Below are 27,792 nucleotides of genomic sequence, written 5' to 3'. Positions count from 1 at the left end.
AAAATATATTGCTGGTAATTCACATAGTTTATTAGTCAATATTCTTGATGATACGATGGAAAAATTAAATAAATTGAAAGCAGAAAATTAAGAGTATGTGTTCTTATAAAATGTAAAATTACTTAGGGGTATATTTTATTTATAAGATTACATAAGTTATCGAATCACTACTATTACTTGTTTAGTGCAGTAAGCAACACTCAATTATCCTAAATACCTGTACTATTTTTATTCTAGATGTCCTGGCAATCAGATGATTTTAACATAAACAAAAGATTGTCACATCTTATGAAATCTGGACAAATGACAGACGTCACTTTAATTGTTGGTCAAGAAAAAGAATATTTTCCAACCCACTCTCTGCTTCTCTGTATACACAGCGAGGTGTTTTATGCAATGTTCTATGGTTCTATGGCGGAGAAAAGACAAGTGTTGCCTTGCCTGAAGATGATGTTAAAGCATTTCGTGTTTTCATAAAGTAAGTTATACTAAACTTTCACGAAGTATTTTTAATAATTATTGAAATACCATTCCATTATTATAAAGTAGGCTATCAAATTATTATTATCATTATACATACTAAAATTTGTGTTTTTCAGATGCTTTTTTATTGTTTATTTAATACTTTTTCTGAAACTATTTTTAAAATTAAAAAATTCGTAAAACATCTTCATTATTGTCATTACATCTTGGCCGTATTTTGGCTATTTATGGCTGTAACGTAAAATTCTAACACCTACAACAAAGAAAGATATCCCGATTATAAGTTAGATAACATTACATTAATTAGCAGTAAATAAAAAATGTGCTGCTTATTACACAAAAACCAAATTAAAAATATTGGTAGTAAATAGTCCATATTATTTAGACATAAAGTATATTGAATTGAAAGAATGAAGCAACTAGTCTGTTTCCAAGACGATCGAACGGAAACTGGATCCTATGTAGTTTTTAGACACAAAAAGAAACCCGAAAAAATCCACACGGCAAACCCGTTGATCAAAAGACTGGTGAATTTATTTTTTCGAAATTTAAAAACAAGCATTCAAAATTTTACCCGCTTATAATTAACAGTTGCTTCACGAATTCTTCCTTACTTTCCTATCAAGGAGAGGAATTTTTCTGCTCTTTATTTCGCTTTTTAGCATTGTTGTCAACAATACTAAAAAGCGAAATATAAAACAGCAAAAATATTTTTATTGTGTATCGTATTATCTGGTGATTGTCTTTATTTCTATTAGTTATAAAATGATGTTATTTTTAAATTTTTACAGCTAAGCATAAAAATGATCCATGTATTAAATAATTTGAGAATTTTAACATAATTCCCAACAAGAAATGATAAAAGTAAACTAAACAACATTTGATCAATGTTAGAACTTTAATTTGTAATGTATAACGAATCTATTAAAGTAATTCATTATTTTTCAGTTATATATATACAGATGAAGCGGCATTACATTCAGTAGATGAAGCCATTCGTTCGTTGCATTTTGCAGAAAAATACATGGTAATGCGTATGAAGAAGCAATGTCTATCATATCTTATGAATAATATATCGTCAGATACTGTTTTCGATATATACGAAACAGCGTCCCTATTTCAACAAAATGAATTAAAAACGAAATGTTGGAAGTATATAACTCGCTACACGTCAAATGTTGTTAAGCGAAACGACTTTAAATACGTAAAATATGAAATTATTTTGAAGATTGTATCTGAAGATTATTTATCGTTGAATTCCGAATTAGATATGTATGACGCCGTTATAAAGTGGGGTAAAGAAAAATTCCAAGATCAATCTTCAGAAGATTTTCGAAAAAAATTACAGCCTTTGTTGGGTCAGATCAGATTTTTAAGCATGACCTCTGCAGAGTTTGCGGAATCTCCGTGCCAAGATGGCATCCTTACTAAAGATGAACAGCTTGACATACTTAGAGAAATTGTAACCAGAAAGAATTATAAAAGTAACAATATCCATGATCAATGGAGAAAGCCAAGAATTGCTAATATAATATATCGGTACTAAGGTTTCTCATTTCCGGGAAATTTGCCTCCAGCGGGATTACGGGAAAAATAATTTCTTTTCCCGGGATCCCGGGAAATTTCGGGATGAGATAGTAAAATAGAATTTTATATGAATAAAAAAGATCATACAGGAATATCATAAATTTGAATAATTTAATTTATTTTCTAGTAAGTAACTAAAAGTGTAGGGCCAATCTCACCCATACCGACGCGTTAGGCTCAATTAAATTATGAGAGAGGTTGCGGCCGACGTTTTCATCGCGAAAACGTGTACGTCAGACGTTCAGTGCCGCTTTCCTGTACGCCTAGAAGTTTGACAATGGTGTTTGGATAGTCAGTGGAATCATGCTCGACATTCCAAGCACCATTGTCAAACTCCTAGGCTTACAGGAAGGCGGCGCTGAATGTCCGACATACACGTTTTCTCGATGAAAACGTCGGCCGCAATCTCTCTCTATGTTCTCCTACATTATAAGATGAAAGTAAAATAAAGCGTTTCATTGGGAGTTTTAATGATTACGAAAAAATACTATTTTACTTCTAAAGATGAAATAAAAAACAAACTAAAGTGCGATGAGTGATATTTACTTCCAGCAAGTCTCCACTGTTCAATGATGCGCAAACACAATACATAGATATTACATGAACTAACAAGTAGAGACTTGTAAAACATAGGTAATAATATGCAGCAAGAAACCTCAAAATTTCTCTCTTAGGTGAGTCTTCAAGATCCAACTTTTCGTATAATAAATGTAAGAACGCCGATTGGGGGGAGATTTTTATTCCCTACCGTCGGGATGGTCTAAGGTCTTAGCGTATGTGGGTGGCGGTTTTTAAATGCAGCAAAGACAAGTGTTTTACAAAAGTAAACCGTTTATTCCGGACGATAATGCTTACATAAATTTTTCGGCTTCGGTGCTGGTCTTGCGTTGCCGGGAGTTTCGGCGGTGATCCGGTGCGTCATCGTAGGGGCCCCTGGACAGTGTTGAGGAGAAAAAAGTTCGATGTCTCGAAAGTCGATGCATGAAAGATGAAGATATACGAATACAACAGAAGTATAGGTGGAAGTCTTGGTGGAAGTAGAAATCAAGTAGAAAAAGTCCCGCTGTCCTTGAATTTTGCGTTTTTATAGGGTTTTTGCGATCGGCTTCTTGTCAATTGGATAGATCTTACATCACCGTTTTCCAATTGGTCATCCACCTGTCTCCAGGTGTAAATGGAGCTTCGTTAAGTTCGTGGAAAAGGTCGGCTGGAGATGGTTTATTCGACACCATCTTTTCGAATCTGATCGCGTTTAATTGTTGACTATGACACCTCTGCTCATCTAGACATTTTTTTTATCTAGTTTCGTTTTGCTTTCTAAACTGCGTCTTAACTTTTAATATTTTAAATTTTCTTCTTTTTATCTTAAATTTGGGTTTTCTGTCAACTTTTGATGAGCGGGTCGGGTGTCGCCGATTCGACACTTATATATATTTTGCTTTCTCGACGAATTTAACATAACAAATTTTTACATATCTTTCCTTTTTTGGGGGGAGGCTATTTCCAGGGCCTCACATAAATACTAGAAAGAAAACCTGACATGGTAAATTATTATTGAAATGCGAGATTTCCCGGGAAAATAAAATTTCCCAGGATTTTTCTCGTAGGGAATAAACGGCGAGAATCCCGGGAAAGAAACCCTAATCGGTACATGTAGCCCAGGGGAGTTAAACACAAACTCAAGTGCCAATTTTTTGTCTCAAGTATGACAGCGGACCAGATTAAAAATAAAATACAAATGTAATACTAAGTATAAATAAGAAGTATATAAAGAATGATTTTATTAAAGAAAAAAATTATAATTTTTTTAAGTAGAGACGTATTAAACCAAAATATTATTTTGATAATCCAGAAACTTGATTTTTACGCTTCATTATCTTCTCGATGTTTGATGTCAACGATGTATTGATTTTCAAAATGGACTGAAGATGTTCATCTGTAAGTCTTGAACGGTATTTAGATTTATTAATCTTCACTGTTGAAAACAACTGTTCACACACATATGAACTTCCAAACATGCATAAAATGCGGGCAGCATGGTTCCTTAAGTAGGGATAGCTATTTTGATTGTGAAGTACTTTGTATAAAATGCCAAAACGTCAACTTCATTGAACTTGCTTTTTAAAAGCAGTATCACACTGCAAATCTATTAGTTCCATTTGCAAGTAAGTCGGTGCTTTACCAACATCGAACGTAAACAGATCATTAAAAAGAGGAAAGTCGTAGGTATTGAGCTCGCTAAAATCTGCAAAAAAATCAAATTCAGCAATAAGATCAAGCAAACGGTAAGAAAAATCTGCTAATTTATCTGCATTGTACGTGCCGATTTTACGAATGCTAGGGAAATGGTCAAGTTTTTGTTCTCGCAGCTGCGGTTCCCACAACTTTAATTTTATTTTGAAAGCTTGAACACTTGATGAGTACAGTTGCGTAACGATTACATTTTTTTCTTGAAGTTTAACGTTCAAATTATTCAAGTGTTCCGTCATATCTACTAAGAACGCAAAGTCAAGCCACCATTCATCACTGTGTTCCATCGGTTTGCCCTTTTGAGCCATAAACGTAACAACGTGTTTACGTAATTCGAAAAATCGTTTAAGCATTGATCCACGACTAAGCCACCGTACTTCTGCAAAGTAGGAAATATCTGAACATTTTTCATCAAGGTCGTTTAAAAATTGTGTGATTTGCCGATGATTTAGTTCTCTACTTTTAATAAAATTAACTGTTTTAATTATGGGATTCATTACATGCTCCATTTTCAGCACTTTAGAGGCCAAGACTTCTTGATGTATAATACAGTGAATTCCAACGAATTTGGGTCGTTCACCTTTAATTTCATATAAAATTTTGTTCCGTATTTTTGTGACAAGACCAGCATTTTTACCGACCATGGATGGTGACCCATCTGTGTTTTTTTTTTAAACTCTTTCCGCCCTGTGGGCACTAAAGGGCCTCTTTTTCCAAGCCCATTATGGGTTCTGCCAGGCCCACAGTGGGGCTGCCGGGTGGTGAGGGACGGGGCCCGACATATCCGAACGGACCATCCCCGTAAAATTCCTGGGGATTTTTCGACCCGTTCGGATTCGAACCCGGGTCCCCCAGAGTAGTAGGCTGCCACCTTGACCGCTCGGCCATCCGGCCGCGACCCATCTGTGGTAATACTGCAGAATTTTCTCCAATCCAAGTCATAATTTGGTACTAATTGCTCAATTGCTGAGTAAATATCTTGAGCTGTGGTAGTACTCTTCAATGGTATGCACTGCAGCAACTCTTCCATGATGTTAAAATCTTCATTAATTCCACGAATAAATACAGGAAGCTGCGATGTATCTCCGATATCTGTACTTTCATTGGCTGCTAAGGAATACTAGATAAATTTTTTAATTTTATGTTTAAGTTGAAAGTCCAAATTTTCTGCCAATTCATTTACTCTGGAAGCAATTGTATTTCTAATCAGGAGAATTTCTTGAATGACTTGTTTCTGTGATGGGGATGAAATGTCGGCCACGTCTAGCATACATACTTTTAAAAATTCGCCGTCACTAAAAGCTTTTGATTTTTTTGCAATTTTTAGTGCGATCGAATAACTAGCTTTCAATGCCTTCTCACTGTTAGTTTTTGATTTTTTTTTTAAATGATTGCTGTCCCATAAGTTTAGTTTTCAAAGATGCCAGTTTTTCTTGCCTAATTTCGTTGGTAAATAATTCAAACTTGTCTTTATGATTCGTTTCGTAGTGTCTTTTCACATTAAATTCTTTATAAACGGCAATAATCTTATTTTAAATCAAACAAAGTGGTTTACAATTCATTCAATAAAAAAATACAAAATTTCCCACTTTGGATGGAAAAATCGGCACTCACTATCAACTTCTCTTTTTACTGGCATTATTTATTGAAAATTTTTTCACCATTGCAGTTTATTTGACCGAACTCGCTCACCAATAAGAAAACGCAACAAAATCTCTAATTACGGAAGTGTCTTGAATACTGAACAACGTTGCCAAATGATTTTAGCTTTTGTGGACAAAAATTTTCTAAAAAGTAGCCCAAAAGTATCCGAATAAAAAAATTTATTTTTAATAACCCAAGATCTGATAACAAAATAAAAAAAACAATATTTATTCATACTTTTCCTGCAAAAATAAATAATCCTGTTTAGACGGACTTTGAAGTTCAAAAGATGAAATAGAGAAAACATAATGTAAACAAGAAATTAAACACAAAAATAAATCAAATAAAATTAATATCTCTAAGTAATATGAATAAATAAANTTAGACGTAAATTTTTAAAATACCAACGATTCAATAACGACATTCTACGCTGACTAAAACATTATCTACATTAAGACTTACTTTTTCCGTAATTAAACGTAAATTTTTAAAATACCAACGATTCAATAACGACATACCTTACTTATTTGACCTTCACCTTGTATTGTGTAACATTGTGTAACACTAACACCAAACAATTTGAGATAGGCAATGAACTACTGAAATGTAAAGTTTCATCAATGGAATCATTTCATGTACTGTTTTCTTCGTTATCAATTGTTACATTTCATAATACATCCCTAATTAATTTTTCAATAACGAATAAAACCTTACTCATTTCTGAAACACGGAAGTTCTCATAATAATAAGTTTCCGAAAATACAATTTTGAAACAAAGTTTTACTTCGATCATTTAAAAATTTTCCATATTTTTGAAAAAATACTACAGTATTTCTATCCCAACACTAAAAACTGGCTCAAATTTTTCTACATAGCGGGAAATTATTGAAATTCCCTACGCAGTAACATTACAGATCAATGTTGCCGGATCACGAAAAGTTAATGAAAAAATTTTGTATAACCCACAAACCTCACAATATGACATTATCCAAGTAATCTACTGGTGGATAATATTAACGTTTTTCGGATAAACTTCCAAATATGCTGTTGAAACGATTTTCTTTCAGTATTTCACAGTTTTTGGTTAAAGTTAACGTAACCAGAGTACTCTTAACGATATCCAACTTTGGACATTACTTGTATACAAGAATACATACTATCACACAGAACATCTGATCATCAATACAGTACTCGAAGTTATTAGATCGTTGAATATAACATTTTTCGGCCAATGTTTATATAAGAAACGTGTATATTTAAGTCATTATGATGTTTTTAACAAAACAATATGTAGCAAAAGTCTCAAGTTACAGTCCAAATACAATTTGCATAACACCAGTCACGTACAGACTTTTTGAAAAACGCGCCAAGTATCGACAATGGACATGTGTATGTTGATGGCTCTGAGAGCATTATGCCAATATTTTGTATAACATAAAGCTTAAATACGCTTTCCTGGAGTCAATAGGCCCACCAGTGGCCAAGCTGTTCCATTCCCTGAACATTTGGTCGTTGGTCCGCGCCTGGCCAGAACAGGTTGGCCAAGTGGAGTTTTCTGATTTTCTCCATATCTGTAACGTCTGAATAGGGGCCAGTTACCTTTAATTAAAAAGACTTCCCGGAAGGCAATCACCATATGCAGAACGCCCAAGTATTGCCTTGCCGTAAGATAAATAAACAAACGAACAAACAAACAATAGTTTTAAACAAACAGGGATTCTTTAAAGCTATAAAATTCCATTTATTTTCATGTTACAGTGTTCCCTATTCTGTTTCCTTTAATTAAGTTCTACCCACTCGAGATACGACATATGAATCCTCTCTATCTTCCCTCTTTCTCTACCTTTAATCGCTANTTTTTGAACACTTCGAAGACAATTTTAAGAAAGACTGTTTTATATTTTGTTCTGCATTAAAATCTACCATTTCATCTAATCTTGTTAGTTTATTCATTTCGCTTTGGAGGAGCATTTCTTTAATTTTCTGAAGTAATTTTGTAGGTTTGTGCAATTGCAATACAGTGTATTCCCTATTCTGTTTCCTTTAATTAAGTTCTACCCACTCGAGATACGACATATGAATCCTCTCTATCTTCCCTCTTTCTCTACCTTTAATCGCTAGAATGTTTGAAGTAGATGATCAAAATCATGCCTCCCATTCACACACACAAATACAAACAAACAAACATCCATACACGCAGAGAAAAAAAATGCCAACTTTTTTGCATTTCTCAACGTTTTAATGTTCTCTAAGCCCAAAAAATGTAAAAATCTTCCGGGGTTATTTTTTGACCGATCGCTACACATTCCAACTGTTATATATAACAGCCGGAAGATAATACTATATGTTCCATATGTGAGCTGGCCGACTTTTAGGAGGGAATCAATTAATCTCGCGTCAGGAAAAGTTTAGGGACTGATCGTATGTGGGTGGTGATGTTGGAGGCAAAGATGACACATCTATCCGACACCGTCTGTCGACTCTCGACAGGGAGACGTTGATCGAATCTATACTCAGTGGTGATATTCAGCGGGTTCGCACAGGTTCCGCCGAACCCGTTGTTAACATTTTCAGTTTTCCGAACCTTGTTGAACACACGTAACATTTCTCACTGGTTTTGTTTCTTTTAAAAAATATATTAAAATATAAACGTATTATACTCTGTAACACTACTAAACTAGAGCCTTATATCACGTTCGCCTTGGTACGACCTCCCTCGACCGTTTCAGTCAAGATTGAAACGGTCAATCGCGACCGACTCAAGAGGTTCAATCGAGGTTCAATCGCGACCGACTCAAGAGAGTTCTTGAAACTAAATCGTCATAAGAGATATCCCACAATCCCACGCGCGCGAGAAAATACAAGATGGCTGCGGAACACGTGTCGTAATAAAATATATACAAAACAAACCATTTTGAACACTTTTTTATTATTTATAAAAAAAATAGCTCTGGCATAAACAATGTTAATTTAAATTTTAACTGACTTAATTTTGTGAACGCATCTTTTTTATTTATATGAGTATCTTAAGGTCAGTTTTTGCGCTAATCTTGCTAATGCACCATTTGAGCAAAAAAAAAAAAATGTTAAGGAAAAATTTTCTGTTAGCGAACCCTTTGTTAAATATTTCGAATATCACCACTGTCTATACCTCCACGCTCATTACTTAGCCCTTTATTTCTTTTATTATGACATTTTAGAATTCGAACGATCCAGCGCGATGTCTCTTTGACCATCGAACCTTCTCCTTTTTCACAATTTCTTAATCTATTTCGATTGTATACGAGCGTTTGTGTCAAAGTTCCATCTCTCGATTTGACATTGACAGATTGTTTAACACGTGTTGGAGTAGTCCCGGGACTCGTTGTTTAGATAAAGGGTTTTTTTTCTCTTTCTCTCTTATATAATCTTATATTCTCTTTCTCTTATATAATCTATCATTATAATTTAAACACAAAAATTCCGCGATTTACGCGATTTCGGACATCGTCTGGGACCTCACATATACAAATGTTCACATTTATCTGAATTACCTTAAACTATACATACATTTGTATTCCTAGTAAACAGTAATAAATTTTTAGTTTTATTTTTCATTTTAATTATAATTAACTTGATTTGTATGACATTACTGATATAATACATACGTTGGACATTGATAAACCTTTCTCGACTTAACCGCTTCTCTCCGTTTTCTCCACTGGTCCAGTATATTGTTACTATCGTAAGTCTTTGACGTAGAAATTTCTCTAAATATATCAATCTGTTCATCGTGAGTAAGAATACCATCTTGGCACGGAGATTCCGCAAACTCTGCAGAAGTCATACTTAAAAATCTGATCTGTTGCAACAAAGGCTCTAAGTTTTTTCGAAGATCCCCGGGAGATTGATCTTGAAATCTTTCTTTACCCCACTTTATGACAGCGTTATACATATCTAACTCCGATTGCAACGTTAAATTATCTTCCGATACAATCTTCAAAATAGTTTCATATTTCACATTTTTAACGCTATCGTGCTTAATAATTTCTGATGCGTTATTAACTATGTAATTCCAACATTTCGTTGTTAATTCATTTTGTTGAAGTAGGGCTGCTGTTTCGTATATTTCGAGAACGGTATCTGACGATATATACTTTGTAAGATATAATAAACATTGCTCCTTCATAAACGTTATCATGTATTTTTCCGCAAAATGTAACCCATGAATGGCTTCTTCTATTGAACGTATTACTATTTTATCTGTATATATATAACTGAAAAATATAATTATTGTTATAAATGTTTGCCATACATCGGAAATTAAATTATATTTATAATAATTATGAATAAAAATATATTTTTTCCTGCATGTTATTTTTCATAATAAACACTGTATATCTACTTTTGCACTCCTCTGTGTACAGAATAATGTGTAGAATATGTATTTAGGTTAATTCATTCAATAAAATAAAGTTTTTAACAGTAAAAAATATTTTAACAAAAGACTAAAGCTGTTAAAAGTATCTATATAAAAATTTGTACAACTTACTTTATAAAAATAGAAACGGCTTTCTGATCATCATTAGGTAGTAAGATATCCCGTTTCTTCTCCGCCATAGGGCCATAAAACATGGCGTAGAACACTTCACTATACATAGAGAGAAGCCAAGAGTGTGTCGGATAACGTTCCTCATTTTCACCAACAATCAGAGTGACATCACTCATTTCGTGAGATTCCAGAAGATGAAATAATCTACGTGTTATGTCAGAGATATTCGTTTGCCAGGACATCTAGAAGAGAAAAAATAGTAGACCTATTTGTTTAGAAATATACATATTACGTTTTGCAGAGTAATAATCTAACTTTATATAGCATTACTTAAAATATGTAAATAAATAAAATGTTTGTTTGTTGAAATAAGGCAACACAACACATGAGTGATCTGCCAGAAGGCGTGGAAGACTTTACGTGGCCATTTGTTGGTGAGGTGCAAACCCACCAACGGGTTCCAACCAACAATGCTTGGCCACTAATAGGCGTAAACACACAACGAGATAATATCATACAATCCCTTCTTATTTAATATGAAATTTATTATCACAAATCCAACGAAATACAAACGTTTTAAAGTTTCCTATTGTATTTCAAACCTTCCAAAAACATTAAGAACACGTGCTCTAAATAAAAATTAAAAGAATATTTAATTCGAAATTAAGAATAATTTTACTTATTAAAGAATAGGTAATGAGAAAACATGCATTATTCATCACAGTCAGCAGTTTTCCAGCGTTTTTCATGATTTTGTTATGTGTTATGATAAGCATAATCTATTGAAATTACTAAGCGAATTTCTATCGATTGATTCTATTACATTAATTTATATTATTTCGAATATAATATTAATAAAATAAACAATTAAAATATAATATTTACTTGCGCATTGCTTCATATAGCAATTTTTTAAAGCTATAATTATTTAATTATAATTGTACGTTGACCTTAAATTAAATTAGTAAGTATAATATACTTTATAACTAGAGTGATCGTGTTTATCGACCAAACCTGGACAATTTGAATGAAAGATGGGTCTAAAAATGACTAAACTTAGATTATTTCTAAAAAAAATTATTTATATTTGTTTTGTATGTAAAGAATTTTCTTTTATAAATCTGATGAGATCCGAGATCGATATCACATTTTTTATTTGCAAATTGTTTATACTTTGCGAATGTTCGACAAATTGTCTTCCTTGTGTTGACAAAGATAATTTGTCAAGGCGGGGTGACACCCGAGAGGACTTTCTAAGGTAAACTAATCTTATTTAGGTGTTACATCAGCGAAGAAACCCACCAAACTTTAGCTAATTATTCTTTGCAATTCATTTATTTTAAATATTATTATCCATTGAAAACTCACAATTCTAAGAAAAATATTTGTTGACAAAGAGATTTATTATTTTAACATACCTTTGACTGGTCGAGTAAATAACCGGTGATAAAAGGAAACGTGGGTCGGCCGTGTGGCACTCGCTATTTAAATAACTGTTTTAAAGCGACGTCACAGTCACGCGTTATACGTAATGAAGTTGGAATAGTTTATGATTTATAAATAATGAAAATGTATTGAACTTTCTTTGTTAAAAGCATAAAAAATTATTGGCACAGATTGTTTTCTAATTAAATAAAATAAAGCAAACTTCTGCTAAGTATTCAAAGATTTCTTTTTCTGTAGGAAGTTAATAAGGAGTAAAATCTTCATTATGTGACAATACCGAAGGGCCCCCTATTCTTCGGCACCGAAGGGTTGACTACGCGTCGGCGAACACCGTAATGACAAATTCTGTCAGGACTGACACTACTATGTCTTCTGGGTAGACACAGAAACCTAGATGGCCGCAATTTCCGTCTTGTTCGCGCGAGCGGTCGCGTCTGTGGAGCCTTAGGTTTGAAATGGAGACGGAGGGAGATACCCGGAAGAAGTGCACTCCAAAAGGCTATTCATTTAACAAATACCCATTTATTCAGAGAGGCTACTTACAGAATTTAAGACTGAGGAGATAGTTTTTTCACTAACTCGGTAACTATCAAGGAGGAAGCTTATCATATCCGGAGAGAGAGAGAGCTTATAAAACTTCCGCGCGACGATAAAACTTCCTGGAGTTCGAGTAGATTCTTGATGTAGGTTCGTCCTTAGGCCATCCAAAGAGGTTCAGGATTTAACCGCTTGTCTGCTAGATATTTGGCCGCCCTCGCCCGATTACGTGAATCATGAGTAGAGTTATAACTTAACCCAACCGATAAACAATTTACTGGTATGTTTTTATGATATTTCTGTATAGTTGACAGGAGTTTTTAAAAAATCCATTAAAATATTTGATATTTTTATTTCGCTCTCCCATTTTATATTACTTACGGATCTCAATGTTAAACTAGTGATATTACGATTTCGTACGTCCCATCTTTAAGGGGATGTAGAAAAAAATGTGTACAATTCTTGTATAATATTAAAAAATTAACTGTTACTTTGGTAGCATCATTTACAACTAAATTTAATGAACGAGAGAGATGCACGAGATACATAAAAAGCTCTAGAATTTATTTTCCTTAAATTTATGATTTATGTATCCGTCTGTCATAAAAATTTGTCTTGCCACTTTTTTCCCGAGACTACAAATATTCGAGTACAAAGTAACCGATTTCTACTTATTTCTACTTAAGAAGTACTTAAATAATTAAGCGATTAGGGAATTATGGACATAAAACCCTGCCGAAAGAACCGGAATTTTACTTAAAAGCTTAACCGAACCAATCTCTAGCCGAGTGCAGTGTAGACTGATTTCTTCGTAATATTAGATTTAATAAAGACAGAAATTTTTCCAGTTCAATATAGGCCTAAGTGACTGAAAAGTATATTTTGGAAATTTCCGTTGACCCTTTTCCTAAAACGAATTACTGTAGTTAGAAAACAAACGACGGACAATCTATTAAGTTTAACATATTTAGATTTTTACAGCTATGATGAGAAACGTTTAAAATGTACAGCCCTATCGCGTCCTTTGAGATATACTAGTGATGCAACAAAAGAGGTATTTGACATTGACCGGTATCGGCACCCTGGGGATTTGGCAGTCCGCGTGTATGCACTCACTGCAACCGTCTCTGATTCTATCCATTAGCCACTCGTAGGGAGCTATTTGACTAAGTGGATTGTTTTAAGATTTAAAAAGTAAAGAATATTTTATNAATAAAGACAGAAATTTTTCCAGTTCAACGAAAGTGACTAAAAGTTGTAATTTTGGAAATTTCCATGTACACCTGGTCTTAAAATGGATTAGTTAGAAAACAAATGACTTTTAAGTTTAACAAATTTAGATTTTTACAGCTATGGTGAGAAATGTTTAAAATATACAACAGTCCTGTCGCGTCCTTTGAGGTATACTAGTGATGCGACAAAAGAGGCATTTGACATAAACAGTATCGGCATCCTGGGGATTTGGCAGTTCGCATGTATGCACACTCTGCAATGTTTTCGATTCCATCCATTATCCACTCGTAGGGAGCTATTTGACTAAGTGGATTGTTTTAAGATTTAAAAAGTAAAGAATATTTTATATTTTTATGTACGTTTCTTTACAAAGCTATATTTAATTATAATTTTTCTTTAAAAGTATATTCATACAATTGAAGAATATTTTGTACCAGGTATGTACCAGTACATCCACCACACATTTTATTTCACCAAGTAAGTTTTTATTATTTTATTTTTAACTGTAGCCCTATATCGTGGCTAGCGATTCGGAATGTAAGTGTGATATGAAAAATACATTTAGAAATTTACGGTTTTTACTGGCTTATCGAATAAACGAATACGAATGGAACCTAAACCATCACTGAAGCGCAATTAACTGATAGCCCCTGGAAGTCGTCTTCTTAAGAAACACAGTTTCCCTATCATCAAATGTCACCGCACGCCACTGGGTTCGCACACATCTGCACATAAAAGTTCACTCTCGCTGACGGGACAAAGCCTCTGTCGTCATTGTCTTCTCCTGTTTATAAGGGGGTCTCTCCTGGGTTTTTCCCATGACTCTACTCGGAGTTTTAGTACTTCGGGCTTAATGATCGAGTTTCATTCGTTACTTCCGAGTGACTCATATGAGGTATCACTTTAACAAGGAACTAAATCCGTGGAAAACATTTTAATCGCTGAGTTGATCAATAATTTTTTCGAAATGGAAAATTATCTTTTCCCGAACAACAAAATGTTATAATAATTTATAATGATTTTATAATAGAATATTTTCCCGCAAATGCGGTTCTCACAATTAAGTCCGACACTACTGGACATATGACACACGACTTCATATGTCCAGTATCAATTCCCTAATACACAAACCTCCCTGCAAAATTTCTGAAATTTTCGATCAAAGATATAGGAGTTATTAAGTTTCAAAGTGGGTGAAGAAAATTATGCTCCCCACATTATCCATTCATACAGTACAAAAACAATTTTATTGCATTTCTCCACGTTTCAGAATTTTTTTGTATGTGTTTTTTTCCCTAATATTTTGTTCTGGATTTTTTAATTTTTATGCTAATTAAAATTTTTGAGTCTTTCGGTTATTATTCTGTTTCAGGGACTATATAATTTTGATAATAAAAATTATTTTTTAAATATATATTTAATATTTCATTGTAGTTTATTGTCATGTTAATGTTTTTACAAAATGAATTAAATATAAATTTTAATTTAAAAAGCTTTATTACAATAAATTTTGTTTTAATACATACAAAGTAAGGATTTAAGCACAGAGTAAATAAAAAATTAGCAAAAAACATATTAAATGTTTTAATATAAAAACTGAATTCGTTTCACAATTTTTATCATTGTAAAAAGAAATGGCTGCTAAATTGCAGTTGATTTAATCATATTGATTATATAATAATATATTTAATTGGTGTATAAAATAGCGAATAGCATTGTATTTATTGTCACACTAAATACTAATATTAATTAATCAATAATTAATATTATACATATATTATATTTAAAAAAACTGGATGCATTTTTATACCATACAAGCTCTAAAGTTGTAATTTGATCGTGGTTAATGTATTATTATTATCTATCTTACACAATTCCCACCCCTTCCACTTAAGAAGAAATACCATACATACGCTAATATATACATTTCTTAGAAGTGGTTCGATTTTAATTTTTGATTTAAGCATAAAACCATCCCATGTTTTTACATGGGATGATTTAACATTTACTTCAGACAAAGCGAGTTTACAATTGCCTTTATTATTGTCATATATGGATGAAAATGTGTTTTTAGTTTTGACAAACAGATATGCCAAATTCGTGACATTCCCTGTATCATTTTAATCGAGTATGTTATTATAGGCTAGTCTCTCCTAATTACTAAACACTATGCGGGAAAGACTATAATGGAGTTAAAATGCCCAGCACGTTCAGTTTCGACTTTCAATCGATTCAATCTATGATCTAGACAGCACATTTCTCCGCAATAGACATATTCTGCTTTTGTAAGTTTCGATTCGCTACTCAGAACAATCTCACAAACTTCATCTTTACCTATGAAAATAGGAGATAACAATTTCAACGATAGTGCTCTATCACTCTCGTCTAAACATAATGATATAGTGTTATTGGCATTAATACTTTTAGTTAAATTACTAATTTCTAATTTAGCTATCAAATTTTCCCTTTTGTAATCGAGAGAATAATATTTTAAATTGAGTGTAACTCCACATACGTAAAGATCGAATTCACTCGAATAAAAACGTTCTATAATACGTGGAAATTTCAGGGAAGAAATCCAAGTTTTTGAACACTTCGAAGACAATTTTAAGAAAGACTGTTTTATATTTTGTTCTGCATTAAAATCTACCATTTCATCTAATCTTGTTAGTTTATTCATTTCGCTTTGGAGGAGCATTTCTTTAATTTTCTGAAGTAATTTTGTAGGTTTGTGCAATTGCAACACTGAAAGTCCCCATTTCTTCAGTGCTGCATTTAAGTCTGCTTCTGAGTTGAAATTTGTTTCTGAAAAGAAATCCAAAACGTTTTCTTTACTTTTGCTTTCGCAGCAATTTTCCTCAAGAAATTTCGAGGCATCAAAATAATATTTAGGACGTCGATTCTTCATTGGAGTTTTCTGAAATGTATTCTTTTCAATTGGCTGAGAATACGAATAATCTCCGCTGAAATCGAAGGAATGAGTTAAATTTTCTTCCAAGGTCTTCATTTGTCCAGCCGTTCTAATAATATAACAATTTGAATGATCCACATTTAATTTCGTAGGAAGGGATTGTGTCAGAAATTCAGTGGATGTTTTCTCTACTTGTTTAGAACTTTCAGAACATGCCTTAAAGTTATCACTGGAAGGATTTTCAGAATATTCCTCAAATGTATCACCATCTCTGCTGGAAGTATTTGAAGATTCACATTGATTAACTGAAGATTCCTGACATGATTCTTGTGTCAACGATTGTGAAGTTTCATGCAATTCAGCAATAATATCCGGAGGAACAGACTTTGCTAAAATTTTCATACATTTATTCTTCACTTCGATCGCTCCATATTCGTGTGCAAACATTAAAACTGAAAGAGCTTGTTCTGGAGAATTTATTGCCAAATCTCCGGTATACACGTAGCTGGGAATAAATAAGAATAATAGTTTTTAATGTTTTAGATTTTTCTAATTATAAAATATTAATTAATAATATAATAACAATACAATGATATAGCCTATATCTCACCCAAATAAAATAAGGAACGTTTTGCACTTAATTTTCTGACACTAATTTTTTCTTATTTTTGAACATTTTCTACATGTGCATTCAGTAAAATGCACGTGTAGAAAACATACAGTAACTAACAGTAAATGTATTTTACGATGGTAAACAAAATGACAAAGGAAATTCCACGAAAATATTATCTTCACTACATTCTAAAGACAGGATGTAATTTTAAATAATAAATTTTATATAGAGGAAAATATAATATTAAACAAAATCTAAAAAATATCTACATCTCTGTTCATCAAATGAGTAATTAGTGATGTACTTAGTGTTTGATTAGTGACGTAACTGAAATCACTGGAACTCTTGGAGATTTTTTTCTTTTAAAATTATATAATTGTTATACTAAAACCAAGTAAAGTACTTACTTGAAAAATATACGAAAAGTCTTGGCATTTATATTAATTAAATGAATTTCTTTTGGCGTCGTGGCCGTCATTAACATGTTTTTGAATTTTTCGCTGTGCAGGGACAAAAAAAGCTTGTGAGACTGAAACGGTGTTTTTTTCTTTCCTACAATTATTGTGACATCGGACAAATCTCCTGTGTACAGAAGACTTGCAATTTTCTTATTTAAATCGTTACTATTCGATTGGTAAGCCATCTAAATAAAAGAAAATCCTTAATAAAACCATTATACGTAAATATAGTACAGTAGACGCCCCTATAACACTGTAGATAATGTTGTACGAGTCACTTAGATTTTATAAATACGTGAGACGTTCATAGCCCGGCACACGTATTTGTAAAATCTAAGTGACTCGTACAACATGGAATTCATATAACACGGAATTATCTACAATGTTATAGGGGGGTCTACTGTATGCATTTGTAAAACAAGATTGGCTAGGCATTTTGAGAAAAGAGCAATTTTTCAAAATTTCTATAGAAATCGAAGGCTATGTAAATGAAAATACGTTTTAAATACAATACAATTGTAGTTTTACCAGTTGTTTCTGCCCGTGGGCATTTATAGGGCCCCTTCGTTTATAAGTGCCGTATAAACGAAGCACCTGAGAGCTAGGTATGTCTTTATTCAATAGAAAAAAAATTAATTTATTAATGAATAAAATATAAGATGTATGATTAGTTCTCCGAATAATTTTCTTTAAAGAATATGAAAATAAGATGATAAATAAGTTCATGTTTTTACTTTTATAATCACTCTGGAGAAGCCAAAATTTCGGGCAACGTTTTTACCATGAAATAATGCGAGTTAAATGCTAATTAATTACTGTCTAACTAACACTGCTCTGCATTAAAAGCCTCCCGTGAAAGAAAATATGATTTTATTATGTATTTTAGTATACTGAATATGAATCTGAAGTCAAATATCTTCTCTATTACCTACAGTTTTCTATTACCATTTTTCTGCAGAAAAATGTCTCTTTTAGACAAACTTTCTGTTACTGTTGTTTGAACAAAATACAGGTCGGGAATCGCTTTAAAATGACCATCCTGGTCATTTTAAAGCGATTCCCGACCTGTATTTTGTTCAGTGCCAAAGTCCCATTCACTGATCAAGTGCCAAAGTCCCATTCACTGATCAAGTGCCAAAGTCCCATTCACTCACCTGACAGGTGTGAAAGCGTGGCCTGTCAGCTATATAAGATCTTGTAGAAATCCATGAAACTCGATCTTGGACTCAGACACAGTGTTCTAAGATTTAACATGTCACTCATGTGCAAACCAGTCAGACTGTTTCTGCTACATTTGTACAGAATAAAATTTGAAATCGCAACGAAAATCACTGACGTCTCTAGTAAAGAAAGCGTGCTATCGTTATTTCAACTGTAAGGTGGAAGATCAAGGTAAGACCTGGACTCCTAAAATATGCTGCAATTCATACACGTGGATATTGACTTGAAGGGCACACACAAATCAATGCCTTATGCTGTCACTATGATCTATCTGGAACTACATAATCATATCGAAGATTGTTACTTTTGCATGACTTACATCAAAGGTTTTACCGCAAAAGGCAAGACACAGTATCCCAACACAGTCGTCTACGCTTCGACCAGTGTTCCATAATGTGCAGTGTCGGCCCCATCTTTGAATTTCACGAAAGATTCAGAAGAGGAATCCGATCCTGAAGACGCCTCGCCAAAACGACAATCCAGTTGTGATATGAGCACCTATCACGGAGTCCCACAGAAAAGCCACAACTCATCAGTCAGTCTCAGTTGAATGATATGATTCGTGATTTGGATCTTTGTAAAAAAACAGGCTCAACTACATGCATCACGTCTCCAGCGATAGAACTTTTGAAAAAAGAATCTAAGATGTTCTTTTACAGAAAAAAGATATCAGTAAATGTTAATTTTTTCAGTGGAGAACAATTTCTTCTTTTGTGATGATATACAGTACTTAATTTGTTGGAGGAGCTTCAGCTGCCATAGGATCCTGCGGAGTGGAAACTTTTTATTGGCTCATCAAAGTTCAGCTTTAAAAGAGTTTTGCTGCATGATGCCAATAGACATCCGTCTGTTTTGATCGCTCATTCACACGAAAGAAATTTACATGAAGGTGATGCTGGACAAGATAAAACACAATGAACCTAAGTGGAATGTGCATGCTGACCTCAAAGTTGTTGCAATGCTATCAGGTCTTTAATTTAAATAAATTAAAAAGGAGAATACACTAAATTCTGCTGGTTTATATGTGAATGGGACAGTCGAACAAGAATAACTCATTATTTGCTTTAAAAAAGGTGGCCCGATCGCGCAGCAAACCTACAAGGTCAGAAAAGTATTCTTTTTCCTACTCTAGTGGAGAAAACCAAAATCCTCTCACCTCCTCTTCATATCAAGCTAGGCTCTATGAAAAAATGTGTGAAAAGTATGGACAGAAAAGAAGGTTTTGCTTACCTAAAGCAAAAGTTTTCTCATCAGAGCGATGCGAAAGTAAAGAAAAGAATTTTTATTGGTCCCCAAGTAAGACACTTTTTGAAGGATCCTAGTTTCAAGGAATAACTAAACCTAGCAAAAAGGCAGCGTAGGACGCATTCGAAGAATTTTTTGGGAAATGTCCCAGCTAACAACTATGAGGGAATCGTGAACTTGATAACGTCCAACCAAACACTGGATTGCAATACGTCACTCAAGGTACAGTACACTTCCTGCATTCCCATTTAGATTTTTTCCGGCCAGTCTAGAAGCTGTTTTTTATGAACATGGAAAAAAAGTTCACCAGACTCTCTCAAATGGAGGGAGGTGGAACGAGAACTTGTTATCGAATTACTGTTGGGCTTTACAGCGAGAGACTTTAGAAGAATATAAAAGAAAACATATCATTAAGTGTTTCAGTTTATAAGAGTATAGAATTATGAAAAAAGAGTAATTAACATAAATTTATTTGTATCTTTAAAAAATGACTGGCAGATGACTATAACGTGATCTATTTACCAAAAAATGTCCGAGAAATCCATAAATTTCGTCTAACTTAAAAACAATCCAGCATCGCATTGCGTAACTATCTCGGACACTTAAAATTGCGTGTGGTACCATCTGTTATGATATTTTATTTTTAAAACTTTTTATATTGTTAACTATTATAAAATAGCAAAATGCTTAATTTCGAGGATACAGACGAGTTTTATAAAATAATTTTAAATTCTAATAACCAGTAATATTAACCAGTAATATCTTCATTAAGTAGTCTAACCTCATTCGACATATGACAAGTCACCCCCATCTTCCCACTCCTCGACCTTTTAACTAGGAAAATTTATCATCAATCCTTGTGACTTATTCGCTGGATTGTTATCTTAATGACTAAAAAGTGACTTTATATTTCATAGTTAACTAATTTAATTTAAAATAGAACAAGGAAAAATATATAGTAATGGATGAGAACTTCACTCCTATAAAACGTAAACGTCTACATACAGGCCGTTAAGAAATTAGATCGACAAAATGAAATGGGTGGTAGAGGGAGTCAACGTCAGTAATTTTCGTCTTATGAACTGAAGGTCGTCGCAATCCCCTTTACGAAAACAGGCAATTAAATTACGTTTGATATCCTACAAACCACGAGTATAGTGTAAGAAAATTCAGTCATTGTCACGCGTAGATCTATAAATTTCCACTGTCTGCCTTTCCTTCATCTCGAGAAAGGAGTTAGATACATTAAAGACGAGACCAGATATTTATATGTTAAATTTTAAGTGTAATCACCAATAAAAAGATGCGGTCGAGCAAAATACTTTGTCTAGACTCTATATATAGAGTTTAGACTGTGCTGCATAAATGGTTGTTATACTTCCTTCACCGTCAAATAGTACAATGTTTAATCCCTGCAGATTATCCATAACGGAGAGCTTTTACAGAGTTATTTAGAACAGTGTACTGTACTGTACTTGTTTAATCTTACATAAGGTAACATTTTCCGAAAAACGACGGGGGCACGTGCCTCTGTCCCCCAATCTGCACCTATATTTCAAAATCCCGGATGAATCCGAAACAAGTGTTGTGTTTTATTTAATTAAATTAAATTAAAATTCGACGGTAGACCGGAAATCCGAAAGCAAATTTACTTAATTTCCTTTTAAGGTTGGAGTATTAACGTTGCAAAGGACAGACATAATTCACGCGCACTAAAAAGTAGCAAATATATGAAAATTACCTTACTTTCTTACTTAACTACGAAATAATTTTCTACTTACTTNAATGTTATTAATTCTTCTCCCATTTTCGAAAATTCCAGAATTTATTCTAAATGTAATATCGCCGTCTTCCTCCGCGACCCTTTCACTTTTAAAAATCCGCATATAAAATAGTACGACATTTGATTGCTAATAACTCTGATTAACTCTTTTAGTGAATACTACAAATTTAATATAGAGTTTGTATACTTTTAACGTAACTATTAACTAAATTTTATTAAAATTTATTAGATGCCACTCCGACAGTTCCCTTGTTAGTTATATTATTTATAAATTGACGTAAAAATATAATTAATTACTAAACACGTACTAAATTAAATACCGAATGAAACAAGAGTTAATATACTAATATCTAAATAGTGGAGTAAATAAGAATATTACCTTGTATACAGTTAGCTTGTAACTTTCTAATTATCAGGATGTATTTGCCTATAAAAATATTCAAGTAAGAATACGTAATCTTTGAAAGCGAAAGTATTTTCTATTGGCTAAATAACGACGACCTTTCGAAAAGGTTGTTTTGATTTCGAAATGAAAGCGGAAATTGTGAAATATATATTTAAGTATAGAGAAAATCATACATTTATTTAACTTTTTTAATTGTTACTTCGAATATTTTTAAATTTTGTTGTTGTTTAAGTGTAGTCCAGTCGAATTTGACTCCTATTACATCGTGGATAAAAGTCTCCCACCCCATCCTGTCAGCAGTTTCTTTTATTCCATCCGTCTCATTAGCTTCCTTCCATCTTGTCTAGCATAATTGCGTGCATATTGGTTTTATTTTAGCTTGATTTTTGTCTCCAGAGAGCAATCTAGTCTTATGTAATGTATCCTATATGACTCTATTGTTAAAGGAAAAGTATAATGTACAGGGACAAGCCACTACTCATTTGAAGTGGAAAGGATGTATTTTAAATTAAATAAATTAATATAATATAATATATTTTAAAATAAATAAATGCTGGTCATTTTTACTTTCCATTGTATTGTAAAAACTTGTTTTAAGTGGAAAAAAATCAATACCCTGCTACTCCGGTTTACACAGGTTTTGCCGTATCTTTTGGACGAGTAACGAGCAATTATTTATCGTAACATCGTCACAATACCGGGCTACAATTTTGAATCATATTTTTTTAATTTATTTAATTTAAAATACATGCTTTCCACCTGAAATTAGTAGTGTTTTGCCCCTGTACATCATACTTTTCCTCTTAGCATGATCATCTATCTAACTCATTTCAGGAGAAAATCTTTAAATTGAAATACAGTTTGTATTCTACAATATACTTGTGAAAAAAACCCCCAAAAATTAAATAATTAGATAAAAATTTATAGATGTAATTATTTCCCTCCTGGAAAATTTTCTGCGGATGCCCATGATAATGACGATAATATTCGTCATTATCATACTCAATGTCATCTCATAAACTGCAGTAACTCAGTAAATTTTCACTAGATTTGTCACAACGGTTGACACAGAAAACAATTCTTTACTTCTTATAATATCCTTTATTTCGATTTAAATAAAGGATATGATAAGAAGTAAGAACTGTCGTCTGTGGTATTCTGTGTCAATCATTGTGACAAAATCTAGTGAATATTGGATAGAATAGATAATCACCAAAATGATAAACTTACGTTTTCTTACCAGGTGTTGCGAGAAAAACAAATAAAGTTATATTACCATCGTCTATCAGATTTCGTCATATGACACAGTATTTGTTTGAATTGTATAACAGTTGCAATTGTGCAAGGTTTTATCTAAGGCTTAATCTTTAGCTGTAGTCAATAATAATCATTAGCACACTCATATCTCGAGACGGGTAAGACTTAATTCGTTACTAACATTTATAGTTTTTCATAAAATCCATCCCTACCCTCAAAATTGAGCTTTTTTTCCATTTTATAGTAATTAAAAATATAAAAAGTTTTTATAAACAAAAATCTAATAACAGATGGTGCCACATACAATTTTATTTACTTTGCTTAATACTATAAAAGTTATTTTTCTAAATAAAAACTTATAACAGCCGTGAAAGTTATGCAATTCTTTGCTGGATTTTTTTATTGATATTTCTGCTTACAACAGAAGTTAAGAGTATTTTATAATTTGATTTTCTGTATTCTTTCCGTGCTACAGACTGAAAGTATTTCTAATTGATTTTCCTTTCCGCATTTTTTAACGGGTGGGAACTGTTTAACAACGTTACTTTGGCATGTCAATTTGCCAGATCAACTAGCGGGGGTGGAGCTCCCTGGTAGAATAATGGTTACAAACATTAAATAGCCAAAATTTATTTCTATAAGGGTGTAAATTTAAAGGTATACTGCTGAATCCCGATTAATCGAGCTGAGTTGTGGGAAGAATACTTTGTCAACTGAACAGAACGTAGCAGTTCGTTTCACAAATCTTGACCAAGCGATGCGCAATACCCGAAAATGGCTTTAAAACAATAGACGATCAATTTCGCACTTATATTTGGCACCCACGTGTTTAAAATGCATTGTTTTACTTCAGAATCGTCGATTTACTTCTCATAATTGGTTCGATTCCGTTAAACATTTGAATTTCTGAAGAATTTTTCGATCTGTATTTTATATTTTTGAATCAATATCGTCATGGTAACGTAATAAAACAATATAGTTAAAAACACTATTATTATTGCAAACTCCATTCGTTCAATAATTTCATTTTTGGTATTTTCTTGTTCAGTAGGCAAGAATGTAGTCTACAGGATGCTCGAAAAAAGGAATTTTTCAGTAATTTAAGTACTAAAGATGAATTTATAATTATTTAATAAAATAAGCATACACCCGTTCGAACTGATGTATTGTTTTCTAAGTTTTCCGTTCAAAAAAAATAATAACAACTGCACGTGTATATAGTGAATAGTATCTAGAAGGCCACTACCATCACCAAAAATGAACAGTTTTATAATCATTTATTTGTAGAAGTAAATTAAAAACGAAGCAATTTTCCTTCTTTTTTTTATATCAATAAAAATACTATTTTGATATACAATATTTTTTGCAACAGAATATATAATGTTAAATAATTTATAGATGTTATTCAAATAATTTTTTTAACCAAAAAGGTTTACATAAACCCTATTTACAATATACATACAGCAGATTAATTTTCATCAATTTTCACACAAAAAATCAGAGGTAAAAAAATTTGTTCTAACTACCAATAAAAATCTTTTGTAATATTTTCCTTTAAAAGTTTCTTTTTTTTTTTTGCCAATCTGTGGAAAAAATGCAATGTTTTCATGTACTGTACATTTCTTTTTAAAACAATTTAAAATTGTTTATTCCCAATTAAAAATATATGTAAAACTGTCACATGATCTTATTAAGAACATGTTAAAATAAATTTCTAAGGAACCACATATTTGGATATTATTTAAGATTTTTTTTGTCTACAAATGAATAACAATGGATCCATTTTCAAGTATTTGATACAAAAAAAAAAAAACAAAAAGTTAAAATATTACTAAGATAAATACAAAGGCAGATGACAATGTTATGAAAGCATACAAAAGTCAACTATATATATTGGTAGCAATACTTGTTTATATGATAAACAAAACAACACTTTGTATTTTTTTAAGGAAAAGGTACTGATGACCACGGTTTATTTCACAACTGATGTCAATGTCACATTACAAATGCACAATGAAGTAAAATATTTACATAGCATTATCTATGAACATGTCGAACCGATAAAAAATAAGTTACGTGAATATTTAGTATACAAAAAAAACTATCGCTTGTTTTTTTATTTAAAATTCTATGATAGAGGACATGCAAAAATAACAAAAAGAAACAATTGAGATAATGTTTAATAACAAAATTATAAACCTGGCATAAAATATTATTAACCACTTGATCATTTTTTGTTTTGTTTTTTGGTAATTTTTTTCTTTTTTGTTCTTTTGGAGAAACAATTGTAGATTAATTACAAGTATTCACTTAATAATAACAATAACAACATCTATCTTCCAGACAGTAAAATGATACAAGTAGGGCACCAGGAGCTGCTTTTGCAGTAATGATGATAGTATTGATTTAATGAAGTTAAAATCTCACATATATGTTTGTATGTATGCATTGAATGTATTCAATGTATTATCTATCTAAATGTTAGTTTAATGCTATAACTAAAGAGCTTCTCAAAGATAGCAAAATTTTACATATAATGAAGAAAAAATATATAGATCTTTATGTACAAGAGATTTGGATAATTCTACATATGATTTATGAAGATTTATGATGCACCACTGCAATAACATAATCATCTTTGCAGTAATGATTTGAAATCTCAAACATAAATCATCAGTTGAATGGACATCATTTGCCAAAACAACTCTGCATCCAGCCAGTAATCAGATCTTTCAGTTTTTCTGGTCTTTTCATTTTTTGTAAATATACAATTTTTACTGCTGATTTAATTTGCACAATAGTTTTGTTAATTTATTTTCACAACAAATGCTTAAAAGATATATTTCACTTTGCTGGAATTAGTTTCTGATAAATGCACAGTTAACATAAATGAATTGGGCATTCATTTGAAAAGACCTTGATTGAAATGATATCCTTGCGGCTGCGTCAGTAATGTGGGTATGGGAGAGGTAACGAAATTTTGTACACCGGCGACAGTATTGAATCCGTTTGGAGGTGGCGGCGGAGGAGGAGGCGGCGGTGGAGGCGGAGGCGGAGGATGAGTAGACGGCGACGGAAACGAATGCGATATAGATGGAGGAGGATTGACGGTTGATGCCGGAACGGGAATTACAGATGGCGGCGGTGGTGGAAGAGGACGAATATGTGAAGAGTGATGAATGACTGGAATAGAACTTTGTGATGGTAAAGCTTGATTAGGAGGAGGAGGAGGAAGGGCAACATAAGGTGAAGCAACCTGAAAAAAAAATTAGAATTAATATGTTATAAAGTAGTAAAAATGTTTTATAATGTTATAAATTAAATATAAGAAATAAAACTACAGTTTGATTGTAAAGTCCTTCCACACTGGACCATGCTCATGTGGCTTGGCCAAGTGATCCCAACTTTATTTAACTCTTTTGTCATGCAGTCTGCCTATGATGTCATTACTTCATTCCTGGAAGCTCTTCCCATTTCCCTACCCATTGCAGAGTAACTTTACAATTGCTCTTTAGAATCAAAATGTCAATTTTGTAAAATAGTTTTCTTTACTCCCTTTGTCAACATTTTTGTTTTTCTTTTAGATGAAAACAGAGAGCAGAATGCTTTTTCTTTGTACTGTACATATATTCAAAATTATTTATTAAATATTTTCGAAACCATTAGCAGAAAAATTGATAAACAGATTATAATAACAGATCCATATTATGGTTGCCATATATCCCAATTTTTTAGATCTGTCCAATTTGGAACACTTTGTTCTAATTCATTCATTTCTAACGAAAAGTATTCCAATCTGAATTAAAACCAGTCTAATATGAATTGTAAGTAGCAGGTGTCTGCAAGTGTCATACATGCATTCCTTTAGTAATTTTTGATTCACATGTCATGTTCTATTGAGCCTTGATACTGTGTGGTTTCAAAATTATGATTTTGTGCAATAATTAAAAATAGATCAATGGTTATGCCTGGCATTCTAGCTTTTTCTTTTTTTGACTCTCTGCTCTGTGGAATTGAAAGGATCTTTATTATTAATATTATTATTTGTGGGTTTGGTATGTCCACAAAGGGGCAGCCAGGTTTTCTAATAAAACTTTAGGTGAAGTACATAAGTCAAACAAGAACAATTGGTCCAACAAATAATAAAAAATGTTCAGTAATTGATAATTCAATAAAAATAGTTTAAA

General features: G+C 32.4%; 4 protein-coding genes and 1 pseudogene across 4 annotated transcripts; 1 reads left to right on the top strand and 4 right to left on the bottom strand.

Moving 5' to 3' along the window:
• Positions 1 to 263: 263 nt before the first annotated feature.
• Positions 264 to 2,280, top strand: LOC111614451 (BTB/POZ domain-containing protein 2-like; the record flags this gene model as incomplete). Its single annotated transcript, XM_023355826.1, has 2 exons — positions 264 to 478; positions 1,432 to 2,280. Coding segments are annotated over 2 exons (813 nt in total), but the record flags the coding sequence as incomplete, so codon positions are not given.
• Positions 2,281 to 2,497: 217 nt separating this feature from the next.
• Positions 2,498 to 5,034, bottom strand: LOC111614447 (general transcription factor II-I repeat domain-containing protein 2-like). The gene has a single exon (XM_023355824.1). It carries the CDS (start codon positions 4,962 to 4,964, stop codon positions 4,176 to 4,178), a length of 789 nt encoding a protein of 262 aa, XP_023211592.1. The 5' UTR covers positions 4,965 to 5,034; the 3' UTR covers positions 2,498 to 4,175.
• LOC111614450 lies at positions 5,017 to 5,882 on the bottom strand (annotated as a pseudogene).
• Positions 5,883 to 9,082: 3,200 nt separating this feature from the next.
• LOC111614446 (BTB/POZ domain-containing protein 2-like) lies at positions 9,083 to 11,932 on the bottom strand. The gene is made up of 3 exons (XM_023355823.1): positions 11,914 to 11,932; positions 10,496 to 10,737; positions 9,083 to 10,220 (listed from the first exon to the last, which is right to left on the bottom strand). The coding sequence occupies exons 2-3, from the start codon at positions 10,735 to 10,737 to the stop codon at positions 9,593 to 9,595; spliced, it is 870 nt and encodes a 289-aa protein (XP_023211591.1). The 5' UTR covers positions 11,914 to 11,932; the 3' UTR covers positions 9,083 to 9,592.
• Positions 11,933 to 15,568: 3,636 nt separating this feature from the next.
• Positions 15,569 to 22,506, bottom strand: LOC111614445. The gene is made up of 3 exons (XM_023355822.1): positions 22,322 to 22,506; positions 17,643 to 17,878; positions 15,569 to 17,127 (listed from the first exon to the last, which is right to left on the bottom strand). The coding sequence occupies exons 2-3, from the start codon at positions 17,876 to 17,878 to the stop codon at positions 15,879 to 15,881; spliced, it is 1,485 nt and encodes a 494-aa protein (XP_023211590.1). The 5' UTR covers positions 22,322 to 22,506; the 3' UTR covers positions 15,569 to 15,878.
• Positions 22,507 to 27,792: the final 5,286 nt, after the last annotated feature.

The sequence above is a fragment of the Centruroides sculpturatus genome, unplaced genomic scaffold (assembly GCF_000671375.1).
Source record: "Centruroides sculpturatus isolate CEXI.00-Female unplaced genomic scaffold, Cexi_2.0 scaffold2057, whole genome shotgun sequence".
NCBI lineage: Eukaryota > Metazoa > Arthropoda > Arachnida > Scorpiones > Buthidae > Centruroides > Centruroides sculpturatus.
This window is presented reverse-complemented; position numbering and strand designations above follow the sequence as displayed.